The sequence below is a fragment of the Calliphora vicina genome, chromosome 4, assembly GCF_958450345.1.
Source record: "Calliphora vicina chromosome 4, idCalVici1.1, whole genome shotgun sequence".
In the NCBI taxonomy this organism is placed as follows: domain Eukaryota; kingdom Metazoa; phylum Arthropoda; class Insecta; order Diptera; family Calliphoridae; genus Calliphora; species Calliphora vicina.
The window spans coordinates 65,358,192-65,370,952 of NC_088783.1; the positions used below are offsets into that span (position 1 = coordinate 65,358,192).

Here is a 12,761-nt window from a genome sequence, read left to right on the forward strand (position 1 = left end):
CACTCAAAAATATAAATTATTGATATTTTAAAAGAAAAATATTTTTACTAATTTACTAGGTGTAGGGTATTATATGGTCGGGCTTGACCGACCATACTTTCTTACTTGTTTTCATTATAAGCCGTTCGTTATCTGCAGAATAAATTGTATTATATCTGATTTGTCGGCGACTTTGGGTAGTATTGAGCAGCCACTTTGAGATTTTTATCAAAATTGATAAGCGATATATTTAAGCCAATTAATTCTTGTGTCTGTCATCGAAAAATTACCAGTCGGGGCTTAATAAAGTAACAATAGTGGGTGAGTGAGGATTCAACTTGAATCATTTCTCTGAAAATATTTTTCATCAACCAACCAACAAAGACCTGCGCCGAACGCCTAAGAGTCGGTTAAGCAGAGCTGCCGAGTCGTGAAATATTTTATGACATGATAGGATACCTTGTGAATCGACCAATTATTTATTTATTTGTTCAATATAAATTTATTAAAAATATTGGCCATTGTTTCCCATCTTTCTGGCAACATATGGATTCCGCACCAAACGAACTGCTCATCTTTAGAGGCCAATAACGAATCAAGCCAATTTCGGATACTCTGTTCCAAGTGAAGCGTAACCCAGAGAGAGCGTTCTGCATCGATCGAAACAAATAGTAGTCGGACGGGGCACGGTCTAGAGTATAGAACGGGTGAGGCAAAACTGACAATTCGGCTGGTTTGCCGGCTTCATGTACGATCTCTTACGCTTCGGGTTATCGTAATGGATCAAGTTTTCATCGCAAATAATTTTTCGGTGCAAATATGATTTTCTTTTAAAGCGACTTTCAAGGTCTCTTCAATCGTATGATACCCAATTTCCCTGCTTTTGGATGAATCCCTCTGCTCGCTCAATCAAGCTCTTGAGTTTTATAACAATGGAGTAATGCCTCCAATTCTTGGTCTTCAAACTATTTTGGGCTGGCCCACATTTTTAATTCATACACCCAATAATTTATTTTACTTGAACTCCAAACGAGACTGCAACACGACTGTATCCCAACAGCAACTATTTAATACTACAGCTATCGTAGAACAACTTTTGATCTAAGACTAATCAATAATAAGTAACTTTTACTATCCAATATTTATTTTTCTAATAATACAACAAACTTCTTTATTTGATAAATATTATTGTAATTTATTTTAAATGGCTGGCTAGTTCGTATCAGTAACAACAAAAGACACATTTGTGGCATAGAAAAATAACAAAAGTTGGCAATTAATTTAATTGAATATAGAATATAAATATGTACTTACCAAATAAAAACCAAAAACTTTTAATATTTTCCAAAACTATTTAGTTATATTTTATTGTAGAGTTTGAAAGGACTTCGAATAGGCTGGCAGTGATGAAGTTTTGTAGCAATATGAGGAATTTGAAAAATAGATATAAAGGCTTAAATTTGAAAAGTATTTTAATACAAAATACAGATGAGTTTTGTCGCAATACCACGCTGCATGGCATGAAATATGTGGCAGATAATAGATTAAAGCCAAGTGAAAGGTGGTTTTTATATGGATTTTTAAAAGAATTTTTTTAATTTAATTTTATGTTTTATACTTTAGATGCTTTTTTGCTTTATCCATTTTAACGGTGGTTTGCTTAGCAATTTACTTGATTGCTCGAGTCTATGACAAATGGTCTACAACTCCCGTAATTGTGGGTATTAATCCGGAACCCACATTCATAACTGATGAGCCATTTCCTGCTGTATCCATTTGTAACTTAAATCAAGCTTTGGCTGCCAAGGCGGAATATTTTTCAAGGTAAGTTCTTAAATTAGACTGAATTTAGTTTTTTATTTTTATTATGACTCATTTAAGGAATTCTCCTGAGTATGCCATGCTGCAATTGTTGTGCAAGCGAGAGGTCAATACATCCATGTTACGAACTTTAACGAATTGGAATAATTTGGAGAGTTTTATTTTAAATGTAAGTAGACTAATCAATTGAAAAGATTAGCTCTCAAATTCAATATCTCTGAGGCAATTTTCTCTTCAACAACTCTCTGTCTAATTACAGATCTCTCAACCCTGTGAGGATATGTTGCTTGATTGTCGTTTTGGTGGTAGAAATTACAATTGCAGTCATATTTTCCATCCCTTGGTAACAGATGAAGGTCTATGCTGTGTTTTTAACATGCTAAATCCCAAGTTTATGTATGTTTCTCAGTAAGTTATAAAAACTAAGTTGTAAAAGAAAAATCACCAAAATAATAATTTTTACAGCACACCACTGACCTATCACAATCTTACAAATTACATCATGCACAAACCTGTCGATTGGTATTCAGAAAAGGGTTATCCAGATGATTTACCCACACATTTCTATCCCCACAAAGTGCCGGGTGTAGGAGAATCATTGGGATTGTCGGTAACGCTTGATGTACAGCAAGCAAAATACTATTGCTCATCATCGAGTAGTGTGGGTTTTAAATTTGCCCTGCACAGTCCCAACGAATCGCCAAATATACGAGAGACCGGGATCTTTATAGAAAATGGCAAAGAGAGCAAATTACGCATTAAACCATATAAAACTGAAACCGAACAGCATTTGAGAGGCATCAATAGAAATTTGCGGCATTGTTTATTCCACAATGAGGGAAATTTGAAATTTTTTGCTCATTACACACAGCGGAATTGTGAAATGGAATGTGTGGCGGAGATATCGCGTAAATATTGTGGCTGTGTCAGTTATTTTATGCCCAAAATATTTAACAATATATCGATCTGCAGCATAAATGATGCAAAGTGTGAGCGCAAGGTCATGTTGCGCATGGACAACAGAATTAAATCGTGTGTGGATGATTGCTTGCCCAGTTGTTATGAATTGAATTTCGAAGTTGATTCGTTTTCCACAAAACTCTCTCATAATGGTTTCGATATCAGCAATACGTTAGTTATGAATATGAGCCATTTGTATGTGGAAGAGAATATTGCAGTTGTTCACATGTATTTCAAGGAGAATTCATTTCGCAGTAATATGCAAACGGAATTTGTTGGCATATCGGATTTTCTATGTAAGTTATTTATTTTACATAAAAAATTTTATATTTTATTATTTTAAAATATCTCTCTTTCAGCCAGCATTGGTGGCTTAATGGGCCTTTTTCTGGGCTTCAGTTTTGTATCTATAGCCGAGCTTATATATTATGCCATTATACGTCCTTATCGTTCGATCAGCAAATTCACTCAGACCAAAGATATTTATGAAACTTTGGAAAATGGCACTCAAAGTCGTTCAGCAATACCTACGAAAACCCTTAATAGATCGGTTAAGAAACGTTATAATAATAATGTATTTCCCTCGGTAAAAATTCACAGTGATAAAAAGCATTTAGTGGATCATAAAATGCCGTTGCCTTATTTATTGAGTGGTGATTTGGAAAAACATGGAAAAAGTGGCAGTTATGGCTGGTTGGAATAAATTATTTGCTGAATTCACAACAATTTGTATTGTGTATCTTGTATTAAATACAATTTTTGTTTATTAGTTTGTGAACACCCATTGTATATTGTATGAATGTTTTTGAAAGCGTAGTATGTATAACAAGTAGACCGACTCTCATTTTTTCAAATTACTCTCTCACATATACGGGTACTATGTGTGCTCAGAGAAATTTATAGCTGTAAACCAATACAACTTTTTAAAAACATACAAATAAAAGTGTATAAGTGTATTTAATTTTTGTATGAACATTTCCAACAACAAGCTTACACTATTGTATTTGAATTCAATAATACACTCGATACAATGATACAAGGGGTTTTGTGAATTCAGCAATTGTTCCCTGAATTTTGATCTGTATTTGTATTTGATGTTTGCATCTAATTGTCTTTTTTCATACAATTGTTTTTGTTTTTTTTAATTTCTATATATTAATGAAATAAACAATTGTTGTTATATTTTGAAGCTCTTGTATCCTTAATTGTAGTGCTAAATGCTGGACCGATATTCATAAAATCCAGTAGCATTATTTTTGCAAACACATAACTGGCCGTATCACCGCATTCGATTTCGAACAAAACTTATCGAAATTTTCTTCTGCGAGCTAGGTCATTTCCTCGCTTATAAAGCCGTTTCCAAAAACTTCATACCGCTTTTGAATTTCTTAAGTCCTGGTCCACACTGTGAAACATTAGCTGCAAAACATTTTTAAATTCTCTTTTGAAACTGCACTCGTGTCCACACGGTGAAGTTTTTGCTTTTCAGTTTTTGACATTTCTGTACAGAACGAATATGAACGAATAAATGTGGATGACATACTCAACAAAAACTTCATGTACATGAAACAGAGTACCCTTTCCCATTCCTCTTTCCCCTTTCATCAACAAACTCAAATGTTTTGCAGCAAATGGATGTATGGATGGGGACTAAATGTTTTGCTGCTCTCTACTGTGACATGTCTAGGGTATTGGACTTACCCTGCCAATGTTTATTAATAGCTTAATGAAAATAGTATTTTTAGATCTATCCGGAATCTATCGTTAATTTAGGGCTTGAATTATAATTATCCATATATATTTTCTCAACCTGGAGTTTATTGATTTAAGGGTTTTGGTAAGTTTAGTTTTTATCTATATGCGAGCAAGATTGAACTTGTAGGCGTGGCATATCTCATACAAGTGAAATATTTATGATAATTATTCTACACCATTTCCTTTGGATAAAGAATCAGTCAGATTTTTGTGCAGTTCGAACGGTAAAGTTATTATGCCACCAATTATTAAGCCGACAGAGCTGCTTCTAAGTTATATTTCCAAAAGTGCAACTCATGCTTTCAAATGAAGTTGGCTTCATCCTCACCTTTAAAGTTCAAGGACAAATGTACCACATAATTGGATCATTGCTCCCGCTTCCCAATGATGATGCGAAGTTCCACCAAATTTATTTCACTGGAAATGATGCTACAGATGCCGAACGCTATCAACGAACATGCGTGTGCATTTGCTGAAATACAATTCTGTCGAAAAATTCTCAAAACAATTGTTGGACATCGGAAATGAAAAAATTCCAATTGATCCCGCCACAAATGAGATTTCGTTCCCGAACTTCTGCCGAATGCAAATGAACATTCAAGCCGGTGCTTTTTTTTAAAGAATTTTAACTAGAATTGATAGATAACATTCCAAACTACAAAGAATTGCATTTGAAAATAAAAAAATGTACAGTTTTATAAAGTAACAGCACCTTAAACTTCGTTGTAATTGCAGACTTTTGTAAGACATAAACAAGTCAAGGCCCGTAGCTCAACTTTAAATGTTTGTAACTTTTTTTAAAATGCAATATCTTTATGAAATTTTTGCTAGTTTGTAGTTTCATATATTTTTTATTAAAAAAAATAATAAATCGAACACATTTTAAAATATATCTCTTTTTGAACTTATTTTGAAATTTTGTATTTTTTAATTGGACATAAAAATATAAAGGACAGCAAGGAAAAGTAGTTACATCATTTACATTAGATAACCTTATCTGTCTTCTTACAGAATCAATCAAAAAAGTCTGCCCCAACTTGCCTCTCCACAATTGTCGATCCAAAAACTGATCATGGGTTCAGGTATTTCGCGACAACAAATTTTTGACTACAGGTAGCAATTTTAAAGATAATTCAACAAAATTAGGCAAGAGCTTTTATATTGCCCCAAGAACTAAACCTATTGAATTTGGATATAATCGGTCTATTATTTCTCCTAGCCCCCATACAAATGCCCTATCTGAAAATAGTTAAAGTCTCATAAATATCTTAATTATAAACATATCCAAACCAAATTCAGCACACATAAGTTTTATATATACGCAAATGATCCCACCAAATTTTAATCGGTCCACAATTAGTCATAGCTCCCATATAAGCACCATTCTCGAAAATAAGAAAATAAGATTCAATACAAATAAGTTTCATATCAAAATAAAGCTGTTTATAATCCCTCGGTGTAGGGTATCATAGGTCGGGCTTGCCCGACTATACTTTCTTACTTGAATTTTAATGATTATAATGTAAAAAAAATTATTTTATATGGGCAGTGGGCGTGGCAGTTGTCAAATTCCATTTTTCTACAGAAGTTGTGAAGTTAGTCATTAGTTACTTGTACCAAAATGCGTGACTGTAGCTTTATTTATTACCGAGTTTTGAATTTTGATAAGCTAGAATGTCTCATACTGTGCGGTGTCGACAACGGCTTTGGGAATGTAGAATTTTGATGTTGATGTTAACAATGACCAAATTTAATTGAAACTGCCTGCCAATAAATTACAAATCGATTGGCACTGTAATAAACGAAAAACAAGCCTTCGATTATCTTACTAAATTCATTGGAACCAGCCGGAATGACACCACATATATTAACATTGAAGGTTGGATCACCGAGATAAAACAGATGTTTTCTAAGGGCCAGCAAAGCGAACCGGGTTCAGCTAGTACTTAATAAAATTAAGCGATAACGGTCAAGGTGAAGGGTATACAAATTAATTAGTTAATAAATTAATGTTTTGATATATTATCTTTATATTCTAGTATGATATTTGTATGTAGTCAATAACCAAAATAATTTCCATTAATGTTTCATCGACAGTAAAATATTATATTTTGAAGCATTTATTGTAGCGAGTTAAATAAGATGTCAATAAAATATATACAAATTTAAAATGGAGGTCACTGACACTATGTAACCGGTATGTGAATCCAATGCGTTGACTACTGTGGGCCAGCTATTTAATAGCATAGCTTAGTACTTGCACGTGTTAACTATTCAGGTAACTAGTTATGTAACTAGTTGTCATCCTATATGATAGGTAAATTCACGAGTTCTGAACAGTCTCCTAGACCTGCTAGGAACACTACGCGATTGCCCGTTCCATGTAATGGTTGGCTTGTAAATCAAGTTGTAAGTGTATAATTATATGTAATGGATATTTTTGTGCATTAAGAAAACTTGTCTTAACTTAGTTTGTTCTATACAAAATAAAACAAGTAAGAGTGCTATATTCGGCTGTGCCGAATATAGCACTCTTCACCAAATTATACTTCACCAAATTATACTTCACCTTCACCAAATTATACTTCAAAATTTTAAATATTTTAAGGTAAACAAAATTAAATTTTTTTTCCAGTTGTTTTTTTCATTTTTTTAAAATTTTTTTTTTTTTAAATTAAAATTTTTTTTTTTAAAAATTTTCAATTTTTTTTTTTAAAAATTTAAAATTTTTTTTTGTGAAAAAAAAATTCGGATTAAATTTTTTTTTCCGATTTTGTCCCATTGTAGTCCAACTTACTATGGTCTTATATAAGTCGTTGCAAATGTCTTTGAAATATCTATCATTAGATATCCATATTGTCTATATTAATGTCTTAGTAATCCAGATATAGGTCAAAAATAGGTCAAAAATCGAGGTTGTCTTGGTTTTTTCCTCATATCTCAGCCATTTGTGGACCGATTTTGCTGATTTTAAATAGCAAAATTCTCGAAAGCATGTCTGACAGAATTATGGAATATTTGGATCCAGAAGATATCTGGGGTCTTCAGAAAATTGATTTCAACAGACAGACAGACGGACAGACAGATCGACTCCGCTATCTATAAGGATCCAGAATATATATACTTTATAGGGTCGGAAATGAAAAATGTAGAAATTACAAACGGAATGACAAACTTATATATACCCTTCTCACGAAGGTGAAGGGTATAATAATTTTATTTTCTTACGAAAAATGTAGGCAACAAAAGAAAAACAAATAATTAACACTTAATAAAGTTATTACAACTTTATCACTAAATAAATTAAAGTATTGTTAACGTTTGTATTCAATTTACTATAAAAAATATATGTATTCATTCATAAATTGTCCATGAAAGTATGTAAGTATATGTATATAAAAGGACATTTTGCCACAACTTACATCAAAAGCGGTAAAGTTAAAGCGACTGGCAGCATGTCTAATATCAGTATTATAAAGGAATATTTCAGAAGTTTTAATATAAAAGAAGATTAAATCAATTTAATTTAAACAAATGTATAAAATCCAAAAACACCATGTTATTTCAAAGAAATTTGGAAGAATTCTACATTTCATGGTTTGAATTATTTGGCCAACTAGAATACAAATCCCATGGAAAGGTGAGAAGATATTTTGCTTTAGTTTTTTTGGTAAAGATAAAAATATAATTTAAATACAACTTTTTCTGTTGTATTGTTGAGCATTTTTGCTATATACTTTGGCACAGTGGTTCTTATAGTTCGCTTCCTCATAAACAATGTCTATTACACACGAACCATTTCCTGCCTTGACAATTTCTAATACGAATCAAGTTTATCGAGCCAAGGTTGAGAAATATAAAAAGTAAGTTTATCTACTCTTATTAAATTTATAAAAAATTAATAATATTTTAGTTGAAATTATATTTAAAAAAGTTTGAAATTTTTTTAATGGATTCTTAATTTTTTCATTTATAGAAATTCAGCGCTAACTGGTGATAATACTACTGTGGCTCATGGCATCAACGATTGGATTTTATTAAATTGTTTTATAACTAATGTAAGTACAAATTAGTTTAAAAACATTTATGGTTTTCCAGTCACAAGCATTTTGACTGTTTAAGCAATCGGAAATTCCACGTCCCTATAGATTTAGATTCCTGTTGGTTTAGTTTATTGACTAGCTGCATGCAATCAATCAAATGACTTCGTTTTGAAAAGTCTACACGACTCAAGATACTAGTGGAAATAGTACAATATTCAACCTAAATAGAAAGTAGTTCGATTTGTATATATTCGAACAAGAATCTCCATATTTGTACATGAAGAGCCAGAGATTCTCAAACAAATGTAAAACTATTCTCCTTACCACGGTCTTACAGATTCTCTATCTCTTTTAATGATTATCTTTGCATGATTATCAACCAATCGTCATAAAGTCCAATTTTTGATTTAAAATACGTTTACCTTTATATTCTCATATACATACATATATTATATCCTCTGTGAGGAGTTCTTCCGTCTACTCATTGCAATCTAAATCTCTAAATGGAGCCTCAAGCTGGATGTTCGAAATGAGCTGAGCGACAGTTTTTAATTTTTAAATGAAAAAATATAAATTCAATATTTTTTAAAAGCAATAACTTGAAATTTGTATTCCTTTTTTTTAACATAGACTATTGACTATACAATTTAGTGACACTCAAAAGTTGTCTAACACTTGTTGCTGTTGTGCAATATTATTACACATTTGACCACCGAAAGTGATATAAACTATATATGTTCCTGATCCTAATGAAATTCTAAGACGTCTTATTAGCTTTGTCAGTCTGTTTTAATGTTCCTACGTGGGGAAATTTTCGGGAAATTTTTGTCGTGAATTTTTGGGAATTCCTTTATAAGTTTTCTTCTTAAAGTTACAATATTCAGATTCGTTGTGATGGCCAAATTTGTTGTTTATAAAATGGTTCCATTATATTCGTAAATTTTTTCGGTTCTAGCAATAGATAGTCAGTCGGCTAAAAAGCATTACGGTTGAAATAACCGAATTATTTCCACTCAACTAAAATTTTTAAAGTAAAAAAGACAATTTTTAATAATTAACATTTTTTTTATTGTAATCCTGAAATTCTAAAACTTTGTTGGAATATTAGTAAAATATATGTCAATCTATTTTAATTATGTTTTACTATAGGCCTTAAGTATTATATATAAGAAAATGTAATCATTAGTTGTCCTTTCGTATGAAAACTATTAAAATTTTGTTTTTGTTTAAATGTATAAATTACCATTTCGTAAATTTTCAATTTGATGGTTTGCGGAAATAGCTCCAGATTTTTGGTTTTTTATAAAATTATACCGTTTTTTCTTTCAAATAACTAAAAAATATTGCGTTATTTAACAAAAATAGTTAAATGGCATAAAGTGTATTAATAGGTCTTTATTTGGATCTTGATGTTGTATGTTTTTTTGCTGAAATCAAAAAAAAAAAAAAATGCCAAAGTTTGATTTAATTTTGAAAAAAAAAACATGTTAATCAATTTTAATTTTCTTTAATTTTATCTAATGACTATCTCTTATTTATTATAATGTGAAATCATTATTTTTCCGTTTTGACTAGAACGTTAAAAAAAAATTGTTTTTGATGGCACCCATAAATAATATATTTTTACCGTAAATGTAAGTAACTCAATAATTGAATATAACCTACATATTGGGGTATTCATTTGACTAATGATCGTTCGATTATTCGAATAATTTCTTACGAATAATTATTCGAACAATTTAAAAATGGCCATTTTCGAATAATGAATAGTTCGAACAATTTTATGTAGAATAATCGAATAAAACGAATAAATGTTCACATACATTTAAATTTATTAAATTGCTTTAAATTTTTCATAATTTCAAATTTAAAAAAAGTAATAATGACTCACAAAAATTGTATTGTTTCTGAAATTCGACAAATAACCAAAGACAAAGGGATTTTCGATCACTGTAGATAAGTGTTCCGATAGCTCCTTCTATAAATATATAAATATTACTGCAAAAAGTTACAATTCTAAAAACAAATCTTTAAAATTTTTTAACTTAGGACTTAAACCAATGAATATATAAGGTACGGAATAAAATATTTGTTATTTAGCTGGCGAAATAATAGAAGAATTGAAATTAATAATCAAAATTTTAACTTAGTTTAAAGTGGAGTTGAATGTGATGGAGAATGTGATTTTGAAACGGTCGTCGAAAGTGGTATTGAGGATGACATTTATAATGATTACATTGAAATAGATGAAGGCAATGATCTTAAAATATAAGTATATAAGTGATGTTATTAACCGCGTAAGTAAGTGTTGCAAAATATTTAGTAAATCGAATGATAAACACAAATATTGCAAACTAACGTTTTGTTGTAAGAAAAGCATGGAGTTCGTCTCATACATGATTTTGAACGTCGTTGGACATCTTTGTCTAACATGAAAATAAACTTTTTGCGTATTTTTAAATACATCAATCATGCACTGTCTGATTTCAAATAAGTCACGTTCACTAACAATGATACCAAACTTTGAACAGATTTGTGTAATTCCCCAAGACCACTTTATTAGGCAAAGATTCGGCAATGTTGATAGAGCTTGATGTATAATACAATTTGTTATAAATAATTTTAAAATAGTGAATTTACTAAAGAATTAGTTACTCAATTTAAAACCCGAATTAATGAACGACATAAAAAACTTCTTAATACGTTTATATTGTATTTTAATTCAGGATCATGTCCAACTAGCTCAAATTTTTTAAAGCATAGCTCAAAAACGGATACTAGAGGGTTTGCTAGTCAATTGTTTTGTAGACTGTTCGGGAGTTAATCTGATCAGTATATTTCTGTTGAAAATTTAATGATGAACTTTGTTTTCGAATGTTTTTTAACATTATCAATACTTGAATTGTTAACTTTAACGTTATTTTTGTTGTTTTTCTTTAACAATAAAATATTAAAAAACCGACGTCAAAACTTCATTCTTTACTTTTTAAAAAAAATTTAAATTATTCGAATAATTCGATTAATTTTAAAAGTGTGATCGAATTATTCGAACAAGTTAAAATCTCTTATTCGAATTATTCGTTTTATTCGAACAAGAGAAAAATCGAATAATTCGAATACCCTACTACATATTCTTAGGTTGAGATAGTTATATGAGCTTCAGCTGATATTAGGAACACTTAAAGTATATATCCAGTTTCTAATATTACAGCTGAACCATAAGGCTATCAACATTTGAAAATGTCCGCCCATCCGTCTTTCCGAATTTAGAAAATTATACAATATTTCACTATTTTAAAAAAAAGGATATATTGCAGTTATATAAATCCTTGCTAGAATTGAAATGTTAATAACTAAATTAATGCTTGGTTCCAAAAAAACGATCTTTATGAATTTTTAAAAAAAAAATTAGATGATATACAGGATATTGAAATCTTGATGTCTTAGAATTATGAATATCCTTCCGATAAAATTTTCATAATTTTGCATCTAATATTATAAGAGAACAATAATTTCTGAAAATTAATATTTTTTTAAGGTTTATAGGTTTTTTAAGGAAAAGGATGTATGGCAGCCACCCGAATCCTTGCTGCGATTCTAATAAAAATTTTCACAAACAACAATATCTGTATTAAAATGAATATAACCAAATTTTAAAATGTTAGGAGTATAACTGTGAATTTTATTAAAAATTATATGTTCGGGATATATGGGAGGTACCCGTGTCCTTGCACGGATTTTTTCAAGAATTATATTTTTTTTTAATCTTACCAAAAGGTAATATTCTTTTAATTTTTATAAGTCTGCAATAACTCCTTTTATTTTGCCTATATGAAAACAAAGCACTGTATGGCGTCTCAAACCATACATTGTAAACGGAAATACACTGTGTTCATAAGACCTATTCTGATCTGGTGAATAGCGGTGCACATTAAAACACACCTCTCCATTCTGAACACGGAACGGATAATAGCCTCCTTGTTATTATTGGATCCATGGGTTTCATTCCTCAGGCCATTCTGGAGACATCCCTCGATATAAACTTTAAATATATCTCTTCTAAATCTGCTCTATTATTCAAGGTGTCAGGCGGACTGAATCATAACTTTATTGGTCACGAAATCATGACTTGAGGCTGCGGACAGATTATATATTACCTACACAGTACGTTGGTGCAAAAGCGACCTTGTTTTCAGTTTCGAA

General features: G+C 30.6%; 1 protein-coding gene across 1 annotated transcript; it reads left to right on the forward strand.

Moving 5' to 3' along the window:
- The first annotated feature begins 1,403 nt into the window (after window positions 1–1,403).
- On the forward strand, window positions 1,404–3,463 carry LOC135958464 (pickpocket protein 28-like). Its single transcript, XM_065509371.1, has 6 exons — window positions 1,404–1,540; window positions 1,603–1,803; window positions 1,861–1,969; window positions 2,060–2,208; window positions 2,266–3,056; window positions 3,120–3,463. The coding sequence occupies exons 1-6, from the start codon at window positions 1,404–1,406 to the stop codon at window positions 3,461–3,463; spliced, it is 1,731 nt and encodes a 576-aa protein (XP_065365443.1).
- The last annotated feature ends 9,298 nt before the right edge of the window (window positions 3,464–12,761 follow it).

Coding starts and splice junctions, on each gene's coding strand:
- LOC135958464 (XM_065509371.1), top strand. CDS start 1,404: ATGAGGAATTTGAAAAATAGATATAAAGGCTTAAATTTGAAAAGTATT. Junction 1,541..1,602: donor AGATTAAAGCCAAGTGAAAG/GTGGTTTTTATA, acceptor TTTATACTTTAG/ATGCTTTTTTGCTTTATCCA. Junction 1,804..1,860: donor AAGGCGGAATATTTTTCAAG/GTAAGTTCTTAA, acceptor GACTCATTTAAG/GAATTCTCCTGAGTATGCCA.